The 20711-nt window shown below is 49.5% G+C and overlaps 1 protein-coding gene across 1 annotated transcript; it reads left to right on the plus strand.

Annotated features, from left to right (window-relative positions):
* EPGN (epithelial mitogen) lies at positions 1-8887 on the plus strand. Its single transcript, XM_009937232.2, has 5 exons — positions 1-244; positions 747-836; positions 5922-6042; positions 6794-6946; positions 7244-8887. The coding sequence occupies exons 1-5, from the start codon at positions 208-210 to the stop codon at positions 7296-7298; spliced, it is 456 nt and encodes a 151-aa protein (XP_009935534.2). The 5' UTR covers positions 1-207; the 3' UTR covers positions 7299-8887.
* The last annotated feature ends 11824 nt before the right edge of the window (positions 8888-20711 follow it).

The following is a 20711-nucleotide window of genomic DNA, read 5'->3' on the forward strand; positions in this document are numbered from 1 at the left end:
TGCTAGATAATAGCAGTTTCCTAAATAAATGTGTGGTTGCCCCGGGGGGTGAGGTTGTTGCCAGATGCACCTTTTTTTGATTGGTGAGAACAGCAGATGACGCTTCGTGGCATATAAGTGCAAGAGAAAACACGGGAGCACAGATAAGCCGAGCAGGCAAGCCATCTGGAAAGAAGAGTTGAGAAGGTGCTAAAGCAGCTGCTTGCCATGGCGTTTGGAATGCTAATCTATATTTTACTGAAAGGTAGGTTCGGAGGAGGCTTTTCAGTGTCGTAAGATACAAGGCTTTCTTGAACAGTAGCTCGCTCTTCTGAAATAAGCAGTAGGGGTGGGGAGCATGCAAAGACGTTGCGAAGCAGAATTACTTTAGCGATTTTAAACCTGGATGAAATTTTAACAAATAGGGTATAATTTAGATTCTTTGAAAAGGAGCTACCTAGACTGGTAAATAGGTGAAACGTAGTATATTACAGGTATCTGTGTTGTAAATTGTGTAAGATAATAGAAGGGAGAACAGAATGGCTATGTGTTTTGGAAGTTTACAGACAATAGTTTGTTACCCCACAATCATAATTATGCTGTGGCGAAAGGAAGTTTGAGGCAAGAATGTTTTAAATGAATTGTCATTAAATTGCTGCATCGTATCAGAGTTGTATAGAGTGGGTACATGTTTTCTGGGTGAAATGAACCTTGAATAGATATACTGAGTTTTTCTGTTACAGTAAGCTTCTATTTGCATTACACAGCAATGGGGGCACTGAGTGAAGAATCAGCTATTACTGTTTCATCCCTCAGCACAGACTTATGGACTAATTGGACAAAAAACAACACTGAAGGTATTTCATTTTTGTTCTGTTTGTCTCTCAATCTGTCACTTCAAAAAAAACACACACAAACAAACAAACAAAAAAACCACCACCAAACCCCCCAAAACAAAAAAACCCAACAAAAGCCATTATAATGAGAGCTGCTATAATGTTGCTGCCGCTTGGACACCGTTGAATTTTGTGTGTGTTTTATTTGTAAGATGAGCTGCTTTCTTCGTGGAACTTTAAAAGCCTTCTCTGAAGTAATAGCTGCCGCTCAGCTGGGGTAGGCTCAGCACTGACCAGCTAAAGCATCATTTATCTGAAGTCAGATGATCTGCGTTTCAAATGGCCATTTCTGTTACTTTTAACTGGTGTTTGGTTTCCAGCTGTCTCCAGTGTGGATCTGTATGCACTCAAGTGAGAACGCAGCGAGCATAACTTGAAGTGATGCCTCTCATTACTGTTACTCAGTAGTTTCTTTGTGTACTGCAGTTTTGCTTTCGGCTATCGCAGCTTCCACAGCCCTCTTCAGAGTGCTAGCTCTCTCTTTTCTTTCTTTTTCTTTTCTGACTGAAATGTGAACTCAAGCTATTTGCCTGCCAACATCTGAGACCAGAGTGCTGTGTTTATCCTGCAAGCTGCATTCTTGATGTTACTTCAGGTGCTAGTGATGTCATTACTTTTGGAGAACTGTGCGATCTGGAACTGAGGTTTTGGCAGGTCAGTAAAGGAGGAAAGAATTTTAACTGTGATACTTATTAATGTCTTTGTACTTTAAGAAGAACATAAACATGCACACATTTCATCTTCGGTTAATTGTAAGTCATCACAGAATGTCTTACGAGCTTTTTTTAGTAGACCCATAAGCTTTTTATTTTTCTCGCAACAAGTCAAACTGTCGTCTTCTTTGTCTAATTTTTCATAGTGGTACAGTGTTACAGATATATACACCTTCATACATACTTATACTCTGTGTGTGGGTTTCATATATGTATGTAAGGTATAGGGTATACACATACATACACGCATATGTATGTGAAGTCAAGGTGAAGCTGATTTTTGACTGCAGTGGTTTGATTTATCAGCGCAACACTGTGGTCTGGTTTCGTGGATTTGTCTGACATGATTCGTCCAGAGTTGCTTGCAGCAGCAAGGAGTAAAATGAAGTAGAAATATGCTGTGTCTCGTTAAGTACCCTGTTTGTATTATTTCTAGAAAGCAGGAGCGATGGGTCATGTTTTAACAAGGAAGAGGCTTATTTACAGGGACACAGCCGTGTCTGTAACTGTCCCATGTAGCTTCGGGCTGGCTGTGGCTGTGCAAGTCAACTAGAGACCAGCGCTTTTAGTTGAGAGTGTGTTCCCCTCGAGCTAGGAGCAAATTCACAAGCATTCAAGCACACATTTACACAGGTAGTTAAAAGCATATTTCAGTGGACCATTTACAAAGCCACTGAAAAGTTAGAAAACAGCATTTCCGGAACAAAGACTGAAAAGAAGTCCCTGAAGAGTCACCAGAGAAACTGGCTGTATCCCTGTGAGGTTTCCTGGTAGCTCCTGTTCCTGTGCAAGTGAAGTTTATAGTAAGGTTTGTAGCCAAGGTTCAGTAATACAAGATTGTAAGAAAATAAATTCCTGGTTAAGTATCACTGGAGGATCTGGCAGTTTCTTGTGGGATTGCAAGTCCTCTGGGGACTGAGGTGCAGTTTCTGGAAAACATTTAATTTCTGCTCAGTCCATTTACCTCCTGTTTACAAGACCATGTGCTACTTCCATGTTTGATGATACATAGGCTTTCCTTGACACCAGTGCTGGGGCTAGGAAACATCAGGCTCTGTCATCAGCGGAGGGGAAAAGGTAGTGGAGAGGATGCTTGGCTGGGAGCTGGCACGGCAGGGACGAAGAACTTCTGACACAGTTGGGGCTGAAGAATGGGCAGCTAGGAATAGGGAAGGGCTTGGTTTTACTGGGGAAAAAAAAGCGATCCCTTCGTTGCCAGGAGCCGCTTCTTCCGTGCATGCTGTAAGGGAGGCCCTGAACCTGCGGCTGACCCCTTCCCTCCCTCCCCTTTCTGGCTCTCCCGTTCCTCCCCGACGCACCATACTTGCAGGCTGAGCTGTCATGGTCTGAGTGGCTGACTCTCTTTGTTGCCAGTCCCGGAGTTTTGGCATGCCCAGGCTTCCAAGTGCCTGTAGTTTTGATTTCATGTCGGATCTTGCCAAGTGTATCTGTTTGAATGACTCAGTTGCAGGCAACCGTCAAGTGCTTACGCAGCATGCTTTTCTTCCCTCACGTGACATGAAAGGGCACATGGATGTGTTTATTCAACAGCTTATTTAGTATCTAGGTGGATAATATGATATGAATTAGCATAATGCTCTGGGATGGGTTAGAAAATCATTCTTTTTGTTTTCAAGACTCATCATTCTTTCAGAGGTAATTTGTACTTCTGCAGTGTCAAAATAATTAGCCCTTAGAATTTTTGTGCAGACATTGAAGATCTGATCTTGCAACCCACAACGCACAAAGCTCTTGCTCCTGACAACAAGGGAGGAACGCATTGTTCGTTTGTCACCTGCACAGCAAGATGTTTGTCTCAGGCGCTCTCTAGGCAGGCCTCTGCTCCGGGCTGACCTCTCCCTGCTTCTGATGGCAGCACTGGCTTCCGCGGCACTCGGGGGAAGAGGTTTGGCGTACCTGCGTGGAGGGAGGTTTCTCCCAGGCGCTGGTCGATGGCGGGCTGCCACCCCTCGGCAGCAGCGCCATGGATGAGCAGGGATGCTCTGGCCGTGTGGGTCCAGCTGTGGAAGCTTGAGTAGACCTGGCTGTGGATTTCATGCCTCTGACGTGTAGATTTGTACCCTGCTCAGTTTGGTTTTTATTCCCCATGTGGTGGAGATGCAAGTGAAATGTTAAACCTGTGCAGTAGGCATCTTCTCCGGGCCCCGTAGAAGAGCCATGCTTTGGGCTGCAGGAAGCGCGCATTGGAGGATGGAGTGGTTATATTTAGCGGTTTTGTAGAGCGCTGCTCAGCCCCCTGTGTGCCGAAATGGCGATTCAAAACCGTCGGTGCCAAAGTGCTTGAGGAGAGGCACGGGGGAAGCCTGAATGTGCCGCTGCTGGTTTTCTGAAACTCTGCCCTGCAGATTTTTGGTAGCTGGTCCACAGGTACATCAGGCCTGAGAGAAAATGGGCTTTTGCAGGTCTCCTGCGTCCTGGATCAGCTTGGCACCCTCAGCCCTGCAGCTGTGTATGCCACATGCTTTGTTTTCCATTGTGCTTTCCCCAGCAGCAAGCATCGCACAGTCCTCATGTGCAGAAAATAGTATCATCCATCTCTTGCCATAAAATCTGTCTTCCTGAAATATGTCCTTTCTTAAGTTGTGCTTCTCTTTACATCTGTCCCCTCAGGGCCTGGTCCTGTGCTGGCCATGCTCTCAGCCAACAAGCCCAACCCCGGAGCTTGCAGGCAGCGTTCCCGGTCCCAGCCGTAGAGCCCGAGCCCGGTCCCAGCCGTAGAGCCCGAGCCTGGTCCCAGAGCTCGCGGGCAGCCAGCTCCTTCCCTTGCAGCGCGTGTGGGTCGGGGCTGCGGTGTGCCTGCCGCACGCTGGGCTCTCTGCGGCAGAGATACCGCTCTGGCGTTGGTGCGTGGGGACAGCCGCAGCTGGGGCGGCATTGAGACGCACGTCTGATCTGTGACCTGCTCCGCGTGCTCCCCTGCTGCGTCCCAGCGTCTGACGGAGACAGGGCCCCAGTCTCGGCGTGCCCTTCGGCGTGTAGGTGTTGTCGCTCGGCTGCTGGGCTGAAACTGTGCATTTCGCTTATGGTCGCTAGCATTGTGTTTCTAGCTTTAGCTCTGCCAGCTCCACAACGGGAGCTGCCCACGGGACGGCCAGAGGCTGACATCTGTGACGATGGTTCCATCAGTGTAGCATCTCCAGACCTTGATTCAGCACTTAGTCAGAAGGGAAGGTTTCTGCTTGCTGTACCAGTCTTTGGTCCGTCTGAGCAGAGCTTGTCACCTTCCTGCATGGTGTTGTTTTTCTTGTGGTCATAACTGAAAGCTGCTGTTGACATACACTTGGAAATCACGATCAGCCATCACTAAAACAGTCCCCTGAAATCTAAGTCATTGGTTATACACCCCACCCCACCAGCGATTCCTGTAACTGGGTAGAGAGACCAGTTCAAACAGATACTTGCTTTGATGGTGAAGCTTTTGAGTTTTCTCTTCACTTGCCGCACCCCTGCTCCCATGTTACAGATTCACGCTGGCCTCTGCACTCCTCCAGCATGGCAGGGCGCCTCGTGCCTGGGCTCGGGCGCTCTTCTGTCGGGAGGTAACACTGGGACAAGGTCCCCAATAACAGTTTTGGCTTCTCCTTCATTCCCATTTGAGCTGCCATGGTTGGGAATAAGGTTGTCGTTGCCTGTGCTTTCGAAGCAGAAGCATGCTTGCTGACCTGGATGCATACAATTTTGCACAAGTTCAGAAACTCAATAGTCGTGGCCCGTGCTTTTGCTGGGGAAGACCATCCGGGCAGTCTGGGGAGCTTATGAGCAGAAGTGGACTCTCTGCTAACGTTAGACCGTGCTGAGCAGATGGAGGGAGCACTCCCGCTGTTCATCACTTACTCAGCTGTGGAGCTGGCAGGCGGGGCTGTTAGAAGTGCAATGGTGTGTCTTGTGATGGGGAAAAGAAAAAACAAATTAACTAGTAATTTGAATTCAGACTGGGAAGCATACTGAGAATAATTCAACGCTCTCATTGTGTCCTAAACCCCTGCTACTCCTGGGATGGTTTTTCTGGTTGGATTGCAGGTTGGATAGTGCTGATGTTACCCTGGATGAATCACCCATAATCATTTTTATACACGCTTCTCAAGAGCAGGTAATTTATTTACAGTTTGTTCTTTCTGTAAAGCTATGCTGAAACATCTGAGAAGCTTGTTCTGCTTAGCGGTGTTTGAATCTGCGCATGAGACATATCACAGTAAAACTATGCATTAAGTGTCTTTTGCAGGCAATGTCTGTTCAACTTGAGTTGTGAAAATGTGTTTGAATCTTTTTTTTTTTTTTCCTAAATGTAACATGACTTTTTCCTCTTTCGCAGTAGAGTACACAGAGCCGCCAAAGCTCTTGAAGCTTATGCAGACCTGTCTTGAAGAACACCACAGCTATTGTATCAATGGGCTCTGCGCGTTCCACAGCGAATTGAGGAAACCCATATGCAAGTAAAGAATACTGCTTATAAGTATCCTTCTAGGAAAATAACAACAGTAGCATTGTTTCTTTGTCTGCTACGTGTTACTAATGTGATGTGACTAATTTTCAGCAGAGCGCTGCTTTGAAGTGCCCGTCGCCTATTTGCAGGCTTAAAGTTTGGCACGGGCTTGAGTACTGTGGTGGCTCAGCACTGTTCACAAGGCCATAGTGCTGTGCTAGTGTAATGCTAAGGAAGGGAGAGGGAAAATTCACAGCTTTGTCGGTCGCTGCCACGATGGCCTCTCAAATCAACAGCTGGTGCTAGAGTAAGTAGGAGTAAGCAGATTTTCACATTGGGCACCATGAAAGGGAGTGGATCTTCCAAGATGTCAGCTGCAGCTCCTTATTCCGCAACTGCTTACGCACCGACCAGGACTGTGGTGTCCTAAAAACCTTCTAGGGTCAACGGTGGGCAGCTGTGGCCTTTGGAGACATTATAGCAGGTAAGGATCAGCAGTGCTCGTCGTCCACGCCCTCCGTGATGAGGGTATGTTTGGACTGTTTGCTGCTGTGACTGCAGTACTGGAGCTAGCTTTAAACTAGATAGACTGGGGCAACTGGTAGTCTTGGTGAAGAGGTTCTGACTGAGCACCAGATTCAGCCCATCCTCATTTAAACTTGCTCTAAATTGTTTAAAACTAATTAAAACTAACCTGTTTCTGAAATACAAAGCATATGAAGTTCTGAATAATTTTTGCCTGGTGTGTATTTATTTTGTAGGTGCCTTGCAGGTTATAATGGAGAGAGGTGTGAACATTTAACACTAAATTCATACGCACATAATTCTTACGAACGCTACATTGCTGTGGGAATCGGTGTAGGAATACTGACAAGTGGGATACTTGCTATCATCTACTGCTACGTAAGAAAGAGGTATGGGAGATACGAAACCTTCTGATTATGTTCATGAATTACAGTGGGGAGGAAGAAACAGTGTGCGGAGTTGTGAGGGCACTGGGAGCATGTTCTTGCCTGTTACCGATCTGCGATGTGATCCTAAAGGAGCTGACGTGCTGTACCTCTGCTTTCCGATCTGCCAGTTGGGTCAAATGATGTGACTGTCTGAAACGTGGGTTTCATCGGGGCTGGGCAATTAGATTTAGGTTCTGTTCAGTCTGCTGTGATTTTAGATTTTGTCTGATGAAAATGACATGATGTTGTCCATTTTAGATGCAGGAAATTGAAATCACCCTACAAAGTCTGCATGGGTGAGACGGCGTTGTGAAGATCTGGCGTTGGGACACTTACCAATTTGCCTGTAGAAGAGAGGAAGCTCTGCTGGGAAGGCCACCCCGCGGCATCTGCAGGTACCCCAGCCTCGCTGAAGGGGTGAAATCCAGGGAATGGCAGAGCGAGTACATAAAAGGAACTCCTGCAGAACTGACGGGCCCGCTCACTTTAGAAGACAGACTTCCTCTCGTTAGTAAAGGTTGCTAGCTGAGCAGGTCCGGACAGCTGAGGATACTTGCAGCCCTCTCAACGCCCTCCTGTGGCTGGGATTTGCTGAGGGGATGACTGATCGGTTTTAGCTGTTTTCAGTCATTTCAAGCCCTAGTACGGTGTTCTGCTCTGGTCTTCTCTGTCATTTGGTTGGTTGGGTTTTGTTTTCTGTTTTCTTCTTTTTTCCTCCCCTGGAGGAAAAGCACAACCTGTCTCACAATGGAGTTGTATTCTGAACATCGTGTGCTGACAAGAAACCGTTTGAGTTCGGATTTCAGTGTCTGCTGCCTGTGTGTGTGGATAAACAGCCCCCGTTCCAACACCGCAGTTACCTTCAGCGTGCTAAGCAAAGCATAGGCTTCTGTTGCCGTAAAGGACAAAATCGTAAAACGATTTTGACTGAGGAAAATAGGTGGTTCTCAAAAGCTGACTTACACTTAGGAATACAGAATAAACAATTCTTGGAAAATTAGGACATGACATCTCTGGGAATGGCAAGTTCTTACTGTTCTCATAAGCAAAGGAATCGGACATCTTTCTCAAAATGGATTACTGGGTGTGCTGCTCATGACAGACAACTCTGCCCTTCCCTGACATCGTATAGCAGCTCATCAGATTCACGGAACTTGAGGCACAGCGTCGCCTTGCTGCACCGTGATTTCCAGTCGCTGGAGAAGCTGCAGTTTTGTTGTGGAACTGCAGTATAGCTTTGCCCAGGAAGCAGACTCTCTTTATTCCGTTCTCACATTATGCACATAATGTCACCACTCGGGTAAGAAAGAAATGACCGCAGGGATTTTGATCCACCCTAGACAGCAGATTACGTGTCAGATGCTTGTTTTTCTTCATCTTGTCTACGAAGAATCACAAAGGCAAAAAAGGTTTTGTTCAGGGAAAAGGGAAGAAAGTTTGTTCTGGAGACGATGGCACTAACTGTGACTTCTCACGGACAGCTGGAGTGTTTGCCGGTGCTGATGAGACTGGAGATGGCTCTAAGATTTTCATTTCAGCTGTTGGACGTTGTAGATGCATCGGCTATGCTTGGTCATCTATGAGAAAGAGGCATTTAGGTACTTTGCAATTCTGTGGGATGGTACAGGCTGCTAAATCTTGGTGCCCTGCTGGGAAGCTCAATTTCTTTGTTGTGTGAGTTAATTTTCACAACGTGTCATTTGTTGAAAAAACCCTGTGTATTTGTGAGACATCAGTGAGAATGGTGAAATGTGTGTGAAAGACTGGGTTTTGAGAGGGTAAATGTACATTTGGCCTTTGAGTGGTCTGAAGTTCAGTGGGCTTCTCGCACGGGGGGATCTTGGTCAGTAGCTGAGTCATCCTGGCTCTGCATTTGATACCAATAAATAAAGCAACACGTCACACACTGTTTGGTTGGAGTCCCCGTGCGACAGACTGGAGCAAGCGACACGTGCATACACGGAAAGGATTGCTGGCGAGGAGCTACGTGGAGACAGACACCAGTCCTTTCCTCTGCGCATTGACCTGAGCATTTTGTAAGAGGCACTGGGCTGATTTTCCAGCTCTCAGCCTTTCTGTTTTCTCAAGTCGAATCTTCAGACCCCTGTATCTGTTGCTCCTTTCAGTTCTTCTGGCCTCCTCTTAGTATCTGCTGAGAGACACTTCTGCTCTTCACGATTTTTGAAGTCAGCCTTCAGTAGTTGCCCTCGTGTTTTCTGCGTCACATGCAGTAGCGCGAGTGCCCTTAGATGTGAATTACAATCTGCACATCCGCACACAGCCACACAAAAAACACCCTTCGCCCCTCGCACACGCTGGACAGACTGACCGACAGTACCAATACAAACATGCGTGTCCTCGGGAAAACGCAGGTGAGAGATGTTACTGATCCACCTCGGAGGAAAGTTCAGAGCTAGATAGGCCAAAGAATGAAAAGCCTCAAAGCTGTTGTCATGTGGGTGCACCTCCTTCTCTGCAGCGAGCTGTCTCCCGGCGTGCACGTCACGAGCATCGCCTTCGCTTGTGGAGGACCAGCCCTGCTGCATCGCAGAGGCCGTGTCCTGGAGCAGACACGCGCAGTAACACAGCTTGCTTGGGGTGTACGTGCAGTTGTTAAAGGAGTTCTGAGGGCAGGAGTTTGAACAACTAGACTTTCACTTGTGCAAAGAAAGCTGTCGGGGAGAGGTGGATTTTGTTTGTGATGGATTTTGCTGTGTCTGTTTAACCATTTGCATGTCCTCTTACTGACTTTTTTGACAGCCTTTACATACCAGTGGCCAAGCAGGTGCTGCCTTGCAGGGTATGCAAGTGCTGCTTCCAAAGTATTTGCACACTGCAGTGAGATTTACACATAGAAACACACACTGACATGCTTTTTTTAATGTTTGGTTAAACATAACTGGAAAGGAAGGTTTATTTCAAGGCCACTGTTTAGCAGGAGACTAAATAATGAAATAGTTTTTGTAGTTTGCTTTCTGGTCCCAGGCAGCTTTGGAAGGGCTGCCAGTGAAAGCTGGCTGAGTCTTGTCTGCTAGTGGAAGTGAAGCTGGAGAGTGAAATGCCAGATGAGTCTGTGCCATGGAAAATTAGCCTTTGTGTAAGGGCAGAGTGAGAATAAAATGGAAAGATGAAGATGGGAAGAAGGAAGGAAAAGGAGGTCTTTGTTTTAGCTTTCTTTTTCCAAGTGGTATCGAGGCTTCCAGAAATGGGTTCCTCGCCACCCGGGTGCTGTACGCCCTTCGTGCTGAAGCACAACTTCGGAGCAGGCTGCCAGCTGCTTGGACATCCACAGCTGGTGGCACCAGCACAGATGACAGTTTTCTCCATCAGTCTGCAGTGTTTACAGGCTGTGGCCCGTGTGGGAGAGGAGTGTTGTCACTGCAGTTTTAAGGGATTTCATCAGGCCAGAGCTGTGTTTGAGGCATCGCTGCATGAATGAATCACTCTGCTGTTTGATGCAGTGACCCTGCCGAGGAAGTCTGCGTTGCCTCAGATTGCTTCGTGGAGTCAGCTGTGCTGAGCCCTGCCTTGATAAGTGACAGATGCTGGTGGGCTAGTATGGCGTGTTGCTGCTTACGGTGCTGAATTTCCTGCAGAACAGGCCTGTTGCAGGATCAGGATCAGCTTTCCTGGCTCATTTATCAGGCTCAGACTCCTTCTGTAATGGCATAATTAACAGAGTCGTAAGCTTCTGCTTCCTATTAGCTGCACATGCCAAAAACTGTCATTTCAAGAGGAGACCCTGTGTTTGTCTGGCCTTTAGGCAGTCCTGCATCGGCTTTCTCAGGGCACCAGCTCAGCGAGGCCAAGAAAGAGACGTTAAAGACTGGGACCTGCCTCTCCGAAGGACGGAGCACTTGCCCTGTGTGTGATCCTGGCGGGTGGAACCACACTGGCTTTTCCTGCAGCGCATCTCTCAAGCCTAGTTGCCCTTAAGCCACCCAGCCCTCTGCCTGCTTCACTGGCATCTGCAGTCACCGTGCAGCTGTACCTTGTTGCTAATGCTTGGCTGTGACTTCAGTGCCTCCCGTGAAGTGGACACCCATTTTCTGTTGAAGTGTGTGGGTGGCCTGCAGTTTACCTGAGCCCAGCAACATCTATTTAAAATGGTGAGATGCGAGCCTGTGGAAAAGATGGCTGTCCTTGCAAAATACTGCTTTTAATCGTGGAAGGAAGTGTATTGATGGCTGATGTCGGGAGCAGGCAGCGTCCCTGTCCTGCCTGCCTGATGGGCTGATTGCGGATTAGCAGCGGTGCCGTGATGGCACACGGCTGATTCGGCAGTCTGAGCTGCACGGGCGCAGGAGCAGCCAGGCCACGGGTCCGTCCAGCCCGATGGCCAGCCAGTGACCGCAGTGCCAGAGGTTCCTGAAGAAGGCCTTACAGGTCGGGTGGCAGGCTGGCAGGTAGGAGAGGCTTTTCTCGTGGTAACCAAGAGTGTGTTTTGCATAAGGGCACAGCAGGGTTTCTGGTCCTTCCCACTTACTATGGCAACCCAGCTGCTTCTAGTGCACATTGGAAGGGAGACACTGATCGGTGCCCATGTGGCTGGCACAAGGCTAACTAGCATCAGTCCTGGGTTGTGTCCTAAGAACTAGCTGGGAAACTGGTTACTTGCTAGTGATTCTGGATTTTACGGAAAAAAGAAAAACAAACCAACCACCAAAAAACCAAACCAACCCCCAAAATATCGTATGGCCCTCAGCAAAGTTTTATAGCTATATCGTTCCTTATACCCTTTATATGTTTTATTTAATCTCTGGTCCATGAAATGCACTGTAGCTGGAAAAGCATCACACAAAGAGAAGGCTAACTTGGCAAAATAATTGATTTAATTAAGTTCAGAATAGCTCCCATGACCCCTGAAGCTTGCAGTCCTTAATGGTTTTGTCTTTAGAGCATCCCTGTGAAGCAAGGCAGTGCTTTGGGGGTGATGTGCTGCAGAGAACTAAGACAGGGAGGGAGGAAAGTCACGTGGAGGAGAGGCATCAAACTTTTCAAACCACTCATAGTGCTGCAGCCGAGAGATCACACTTCTGCTCCTTTGAGTTGTTCTAAGCAACGGTTCTCAAGCAGATCAGTAAGATGCTGGCGGTTTTGAGAGAGGGGAAAGAGGGGTCAGTCTTGGTAAAATGAAGGTTTGATGGCAAACAGCAGGAGTTTCTTTTTGAATATTGATTTCGACTCTATCTTGTACGACATGAGTGCGTATTTTTTTGTGTTTTAACTTTTGGAGCTATTCAGAGAAGCATCGTGACAGAACATCAGTATTGGAAATGAGACAATTTGCATGGTGCAGATAAATAATCTCCAGGCTGTGTTCAGTCAACTCCAGCCCGTCATAGGTAGGGTCTTCACCAGCCCTGCTCGTTTTGGGAGCTGCTGGCGTGGGACCGAACAGCTTCGTGGCAGTGGGGTAGCTGGATCCAGCCTCTAGAAAAATGAGGCTGGAAAATGAGGAGTGGGGAAAAAGGCACTGGTTGTTGCTTGCGTTTGAAGGTGTCTCTTCGGCGACCCGAAGTCTCGGCCTGCGGACGGAGAGACGGAGCGTGCGGTCTGCGCAGCCCCGCGCTCTGCGGGCTCGCCGTGCGGCAGAGCTCTGCTGGCTCTGCAGGGACGCGTGGCTGCTCGCACATCTTGCATCGTTAGCCTTGCGCTGAAGAGGGAGATGCCTGTAGAGGTCCCTGTTGAACTATAAATCCGGGAAATCGTTGGGGACTCCTGCTTTACGACCCAGCTAACAAACAAACAAAAAAAAGTGCAGGTACTCATTAAAAGCTCAGTGTAAGTAGTCATTAATTATCATGACAGCAATGAAATCTTGTGCTATGACTAGGCCTGGGCTGCCCCTGCTCTCGCTGAACTGAATGGGAGCAGGAGCAGGCTCTGTAACAAGCAGCTCTCGGCGAGATGAAGGAGGTGTCGGAGCCCAGCCGACACCACTGGCTTGAGCAGCAGAGGAGAGCGCTGCTTGTGCTGTTGCTGGGAGCTCGGTTATGCCGGCCCCGTTCGCCCGTTGCTGCGCAGACGGGAAGAGCGCGCGTTCGCGTGGCTGCTGGGGCGCAGACGGGTTTTGGCGGAGAGCAGAGTTTGGCTCGGTGTGGAAGCCCACTGCCAGTGCGGGCAGGCAAACCCTGAAGGAGAGGTGGGAGAACTGCAGGGAGAGGAGGCAATGGCCTCTTTGCTAGGAGGCCAGATGAAGTGATACAAGAGGAATCATAGAATCATAGAAAGTTTTGGGTCGGAAGGGACCCCTAGAGGTCATCTAGTCCAACCCCCCCGCAGCAAGCAGGGACACCACTAACTAGATCAGGTTGCTCAGAGCCCTGTCCAACCTGGTCTGGAATGTTTCCAGGGATGGGGCCTCCACTATCTCTCTGGGCAACCCGTTCCAGGGCAGGCTGCTTTATTGAAGTTGCATGAAGCCAGACATGGGCATAGACCCTGGACCGCTGGCCTGCCCATCCGGGATGTAGGTGACTGGTTTTCTCCTGTTTGCAGACCAGCATCTTGCCTTTTTGTTTAAAACCGAGGCCTAAGACCTGGAAAGAGCACCAAGCTGCTGTTTGCTGGGTTTGGGGGACATCTTGTGAGTGGAAGGATAGAAATTGGTACTACCAAATCTAAATCTTTTTGTCCGTCTTGCTGGAGCTGCAAGTTGATAAATGTTCACACAGAAAAGGAAGTAAAAACGTAAGCAGTAAGTGGCACACAAAGATGAGCATAACACTCAGAAGATTTCCGTCATGGGGTTTTCCATGTAGCTGATTTTTAAAGATCAGTTATGGTCCATGTTCTGCTATTAAGTCCATGTAGAAGCAACCATTCACATCGCAACATAGAGGCTGTCGTATAGCTGGTCCAAACCATGTGTTAGGTTGTTCGAGTCAAAAATTCTAATTTTATTTTTTAAAAATATAAACATAAAAATAGTCTGTGAGACAAAATTTCACAGACAGATTAAGGTACAAACTGTTTTAAATGCTCATTCTCTAGAGCAGTTCGAGATGAGCTGAACTTGGGAGTTAAGGCGCGTCTTGCATAGCCGTTTTGGGGGAGTTTTCCATCTGATGGTTTGGGGTTTTTTTCCTCTATCGCGGAAATAAAGCCACCAGCGAAATTGAGCTGCAGCTCTGGACTCGGTTTCCCAACTCGTAAAAAGGCCAGCGGTATCCAAATGTGAGGTTTTGATTCCACATCTAACATTGAGTCACTTAAACGTTAATATTTAATGAAAACTTCATGTTGGTTTTATCTGGTGAATGCTGGCAAACAAGTTTCCTTGTAAAGATTCCCTGGTGACGTTTCTTTGTAACGGCCTTTTGTTCTTTAATAAGCAAAACCACGGTTCACCGTGCTTTGAATACCCGGTGCTCCAATGCCAAGCTGTGTTTCCTGGTCGTGCCTGTCCGAAATGCGGCACGGTGGCATTGCCCTTGGCTGATGGTGAGGCGGCCAGCGTGGGGAAGCGGAAACGCGAGGACCTTCCCCTGTCTGCCATGTTCAAGACTGGTGTGTGACGATGCCTCTCTGCAGCTCCCTCTGACCAGCAGCACAACCAGGGCTGAGACGGGAGAGGACACGGCCATGCTTTGCAAGAGCGTCTGACTAACTCGGGCAAAGCTAATTTGCTTGACATAATTTCTATACGTAAGACTAAGTCTGTTTGTGTCCCATTGTTATGGCAAATCCCGTGATGAGCTGCATTTTATTGCCTTCTGCCGGCCGTCTGACAGAGCCTGGCAGCAGAATTGAGTATGAGCACTGTTCCAGGAAGCTGTCTTAATAGATACTAATTCAGAACTTGAAGGTTGCGGGGCAACAGCTGGGCCTCGCCGTAGCTGCGCACAGCTTTGCGTAACAGGGAGGGCCTGGGCACTGCGATGCGTGCCTGCCTTCCCAGCCAGGCGGCCCAGCAGCTGGGTGGGCACAGCAGGCTGGCATGAGTCAGTGGCAGGCAGGGGCAGCGAGGGGGGACCTCGAGCCACGGGCCAGGCCGTGTAGCCAGAATGTGCGGTATTTGGCTAAGAGTTTTGTGCCTTTTCCCCTCTTTTCAAGGCTACAGCATCACGTGTTCATGGATGTTTGTTGGAGGGATGCTGCTCAGGAAGAGGAACGCAAGGAGGGCCCCCGAGGGGACTTACCTGTGTGATTTTTGGAAACTCTTAGCACCTGGAGTGCTGGTTTGTTGGGTGCAAGTCTTTGTAACTCTGGCATGACGCTTGGTAGGCTTTGGCAGCTTAATCTGCCCTCTCTCTCCAGCAGTGCAAGCACCGAAGCTTATCAAGCTGGGGTTTACCATCATTGTAGACATGAGCAGGGGAGGGAGAGGAGCTGCAGGCAAGGGTGGGAAGGCAGGCGCTGCAGCTGGACTGCTGAACGGGACGTTGTGTCTGCCCTGTCCAGATGGCAGGGCTTAGGTCTGTGTTGGTCCCCGTCCTGGCTGCTCTCAACAAATGCAGCCTTACTGATGTTGGCAGTGTTGGTGTTGGTCCGTGAGTGCTGAGGATTTCCCTTGCAATGGGTAATGCAGGTCTAGGGGCGTAGTCAGACTGTCTATATACTATTATTTTTCTTTTCCAGCAAGGGAAGAAATTGAATGCACCGTTCCCATTTGCTTAGGCTGTGGAACCTGGTCTTTCTGCTCAACTCAAGATCAGACCTGGGTCCGCACATAGGAGCAAATCCTTTGATACCTGGTGACTGTAACAAGAGTGGTGGCTGTGGAAACCTTCAGGTAGGAGTTTCTGCTAATTCCTTGCGCTGCCTTATGCTCAGGGCGGTGGTGAGGCACAGAACCATGAATTTCAAGATAAGCATGAACAAGAAGGCGAAGGCCAGTTGAGTCTGACGGAAGGCACTGTGCTTAACGAACCGGTAAAATCAGTTCCTTCCAACCTGATCCTGTAAAACAAGTCAAAAGAAGCAGGACGGAGTATTTCAAAGCAAAATGAAGTTCAAGACCCAGAACTACATGTGGGGACAGCTGACTAGTTCCACAAACGGCAGAGTAAGATCTGTGCAAAGTCGCAGGAGATGCGTATCTCCCTCCAGCGGCCTCTGGTTCAGCTGTGTTCCAGCTTCCCACTTACGCTCCGACAGCTGAACAGCTCGTCGTAGCCCCTACGCCAGCGTGGGCACGCGCAGCTTGGTTTACGTAGCCTGCAACAACAGCTTGTAGCATTCCCTGCTGGGTGCGCGGACCCCTGGTCAGGGGACGCAGGTGCCCGCAGTAGAGCTGGCTCTGGTAGCGGTGTTGTAAATCCTGTCTCGGGGGCCGGTGGTGTAAAGGATCCGCGTGAACAAAGGCGCATCTGGTTTTGCTCTGGTCGCCAAGCAGGCAGAACGTTGGCCCTGTCGCAGCAGCGCCTGTCGCTAGCTCGCTGCGCGCTGTCGTCACTGAGCGTTACTTGCATGAGCTCCCCTGTGTGTCCAACAGCTAGCGGTTAGAGCGTAGTGATTCCTCATTCTCCAGCTGAAAGCAATTTTCTAGCTCCGACTGCCCGTGGATGACTTGTGTGGTGGCTGCTGCCGCTCTTGGAGCAGTGCCCTTTCCGGGTTTACCGGAGTGAACCAGCGCTCTGGGAGGCAGGAAATTCTCTTGCCCTTGCCCCTTGCCTTGTTAATACTTCTCTTGACTTTTCTGGTGGCACGTTCACAACTTCTCATGTGCAAATACATTTGAAAGTTCTCATCCCTCAGGCACATCTCAGCCATTCCTTCCTCCATCACTAACTACTTTTGCCATCAAGATTACAGCACCAAAAAAATGTTCTCTATGGCCTAGGTGCTCCCCTGTGCATGAAAAATGTGTGCAGGAGCCAAGATACACCAGAAGTTTCTTCCTGATTGTTCCCAAGAAGAACGGGGAGTGACGCAGGCAAAGAGCATGACCTTACACCGACACGCACACGCTCCGAGGCCCGCACGGCAATGGCCGTGACCTCAGCGACACAGTGAGTGCAGGGGTAGTCGGACTGAGCTGCGTGGCCCCTTGCGTTCCTCCCTGACCCCTTCCTTCTGGTCCAGCACGGTTCCTTTGAGGTGTGTCCTTCCTGGCCTAGCCAAAGCAGGTGTCCCCTCTTCCCACCAAAAGCCAGTTCCTCGATGCAGAACACCTGGGCTTACTCTGTGTGGACACTCTTCCCTTGAACGGGCGCAGGGAAGAGCTGCAAAGGAGCATTTTAACCCCAGTTCTGAGCTCTGCCAAGGGCTGAGCTGCGCCCCACTGAGAGGAAACTGCGAGAGGTCTCGTGGGGTTGGGGGGAAAAATGGAGCCTGCTGTCCGGGGTTGGGGGGAAAGATGGAGCCTTCTGTCCTCTCTTTCCTCCCCTGTTACTCGGGGCACATTTGCACGGGTTGGTCCTCCTCGGTACGTTTCAGCAGAGGGAAGGTAGCCCTGTGTGGGGTACCACAATAAACTTGTGCCGTGCCCTCGTGTAATTCAGGCACTGTACTCAAACTGCAGTCTGGAAAGTCTTTAAAGGGGTATTTGAGAGGATTCTAAGTAGAGTAAGCTTGATTGCTTTTTAAACCATTGAGTATTTGTGACATGGAGCAACTGAATGCCTCCACTGAAGGCTTTTTGAGAGAGTTAATCACACAGTAGGGATCTGTGTTTTCCCAGTTAGCTCTGGCCTAACTCCAAGCCCTGCTGCAGGCTATAGTGAAACATCTGTTGACTTCAGTGGCTGCAGACTTCGGCTGCTCGCACCGTCTGAGTCCTTGGGTATTCAGGCCTTTAAGTCTTTTGAGCGCCGTGGGATTCTTAGAAGTTCCCATTTGTTTGTGGTGTTTTCTTTAGGAAGAAGTACCGTGACATACAAGAAGAGTGAGGTGAGAGATACGAGCCTGCGTGCTACTCAGTAGCAGCAGCTCCCAAGTGTAAGCATGCCTCGAATATTACTAGAAAGTTAAAAATCCCCAAGAGGAGGAGAAAACTCGGCAGCACTTGGGTGTAGATGGGCGCAGTTTGGGCAGAGCCTGTTGAAATGCTGGGCATTTATCCCTCAGCTTCATTAGGCTCCGGGGCAGGCCGCGAGTGGCTCCTGTGGCACAGGAGAACCCGGGGGCATCTGTCACATCCGGGCGATTCTGCCTCTCCTGCCCGCGCAGGTGAAAGCGTAGCAGAATGAGCGTTGTTGACTTTGAGCAGTGACGGGTGAAGTAACACCGGACAGCGGTGGGAATTAGGCTTTGTGTGGTTTCGTGAGGCTTTTGTACCAGCCATCCATCAGTTCTTCATGCCTGCCACAGGACTTCTGGAGACCACGTGAATTATCCATGGCTGAAGTGTGAATTAAAGTGAGAGTGCTCTCTCCTTCAGTACAAATAGTTGGATCTGTTTGTACTGAAAGAAAACATGGCGCAGATATGAGCCAAATTCCCTTTGTTTTTGAAACATCTGAATATATTTAAGAGTGTGCATTGCCTTGTTACTTGCTAATTCTTCCTTCAGCTCTTCAGCTGCCTGCTGCACGCAGAATTTCTGTTGCGTTAAATGATATTTTCTGTGATCAGTGTCTAGCTGACGTGGAAATACATAGCCAAATATTGAGAAAGGTGCCCTGTGCGTGTGACAAAATGTCTGACGTTAATGTGCGTGCCATGCCTTGTGCTGATGCAGAGCTGAGGCGCTGACGTAGATTTCAGGTGTTGTGGTAATGCTGAACAGCAAGTTTGTCTTTTATTTCTCGTAAAAATAATCTTCGTTAACCTAGAACTTGGGTTCAGGCTGATCAGTACATGTGCAGAAGGCCCTGCAGGAAACATCCCGTTATCCTTGGAAGAACTCAGTTAGGGGAAGAACCAAACCCCAAGTCGCAGCGGTGCTGGGGAGGGCCGGATGCCGCGTGCCCGCTGCCGTGTGCCCGCTGAGCCCCAGCGCGTGCTGGGAGCGCGGGGCTCTGCGTGGCGCCGAGGTGACACCTCTCAGCCCACGGCCTGCGTGTTGGGCACGCGTGAGGCTGGCTGCAGCCTTCGGCCCCGTCGGCGTGCGGGCGCCCTGCGCTCGCCTGCGTACAGAGAGCAGCGAGGGGTGACGCTGACCAGCGGGGCAGGGGGCTGTGCAGCCCCCGGCGTGCGGAGGCGTTCTGGAGGCCACGTGGAAAAGCCCTCAGACACTGTTTGTGATCAATAGCTGATAGCTGCTGGCTGCTGAGGTAAAGCCTTTTCTGTTTCCAGGCAGCGTGGAAGTTAATGATGCTGACAGGTTTTCCTTCACATTCTGCACAAAATCTTCAGACCGCTCCTTTTCACACGATAAATTCCCCTAAAGTTTATGGTCCTATGCAGAATGCAAAAATGATAACTTAATAGAAATAATTACAAAATGATAATTCCGAATGATTTAACGCAAGTCACTGCCAAAGAAATCCAAGCAAAGGTTTCCACGTATCACAGGCAATTAAATGGTGCAAAAGAAGCTTGCATCTGCTTCAGGAGACCTGTTATTTCAGAAGCTTGAGCTCAAACATGGGTCTGTCTCAGACTGAGGACCTTCTAATTCTCCTGTCTCTTGTAAAGCAAGAAGCTACCTGGGGACGAGAGCTAAAAGTTTATTTGGCCTGTGCTGAGGGTGAGGAAGCAGCAAAGGGACAAAAGCTTGGGGTGATATGCTGAGACCACCATGCACAGGACCTGACATGTCCCAGCTTGCAGGGTAAATAGGCCCAAGGGACAAAGCAGTTGTCACATCTGAATATAATGATCAGACAGTTTTGCTCTCTCCTTGGTCAGCTTTAAATTTTCATTCTCCCACAGCACGGATGGGGGCTGTAGCATCAGGAGAAGGAGCCTGGGAGGCAGCCGGTGCTGCTCCAGCTCGCCGTCCACGGAGGAGGTATCTGTGAGAAGGGCGGGAGGCCGGATCACGGGAGGCGCAGGTAAAGTCCCTGCCCACGCGTGTGCGTTCGGTGAGCTGCAGACGCTCTGCGGGCCTCGGCGCTGCCGGAAGTACCAAAACAGCTGCAGGGATGCTGTGGGGACAGAAGTACTGCAGGCGGTGAGGGTGGTTCACAGGTGCCGGGGAATGGTAAACCAGTACGTAGTCCTGCAGTAACGCTTTGCATCTGCCGCTGGAAAACTGGTGGGGGAAGCAGGCAGCATTTCCGCAGCAGAGAGCACTCAGGGACTGCCCTGGCCCATCGCGCCGCGGGGAAAGCGAAGGCTGCGCTGTCCCTTCCCTTGCTTCTGCTGCTTGCCTCCTTCGGCCCTACCGTCCATCAACAACTGGGGGGAGTTTCGGGTGTCACTTATTTTAATAAAGTGGTTTTAGGAATGTTTTGCCTCTCTGGAGCTTTCATAACATACACTAATAGAGGCTTTTGGCAAGAGCAGTAAAGCAAATTGCCCCCACCCTCTCCTAGCATGCGGTAAGCAGTGTCTGTCCCAGCAGCCACGTGACTGAAAGTCGGAATGCCGCGCAGCGCCTGGTGAGCTGGGAATGCCCTTGTGAAACACCCGGCCTCCGTGCCCGGCAGAGAAGCGCCAGCCGCTTCCCTCCCACCCTCACGCTACCCGTCGTCTCGTGCGGTTCTCCAGGGCCGCGTATTTTTGAGCGGATGGGGAATGTTCTGTCGTTGGGGTTGCACATCCTTGCGCCATGGTCGCCTCTAAGCTGTAGTTTCCTTCACTTTTCAGGGTTTGCATCAGACTCTCAGGCACTATTGAACAGAGGCGTTTGTGTTTATCTGCCTGCCTGGTAAGGGAAAGGTAAGCAATTTTT

Source organism: Opisthocomus hoazin, chromosome 5 (genome assembly GCF_030867145.1).
Source record: "Opisthocomus hoazin isolate bOpiHoa1 chromosome 5, bOpiHoa1.hap1, whole genome shotgun sequence".
In the NCBI taxonomy this organism is placed as follows: Eukaryota; Metazoa; Chordata; class Aves; order Opisthocomiformes; family Opisthocomidae; genus Opisthocomus; species Opisthocomus hoazin.

Excerpts from the sequence above, each read along its gene's own strand:
- EPGN (XM_009937232.2), top strand. The coding sequence starts at position 208 with ATGGCGTTTGGAATGCTAATCTATATTTTACTGAAAG. Across the intron at positions 837-5,921 it reads GACAAAAAACAACACTGAAG|TAGAGTACACAGAGCCGCCA; the intron begins GTATTTCATTTT and ends CCTCTTTCGCAG. Across the intron at positions 6,043-6,793 it reads TTGAGGAAACCCATATGCAA|GTGCCTTGCAGGTTATAATG; the intron begins GTAAAGAATACT and ends TTTATTTTGTAG.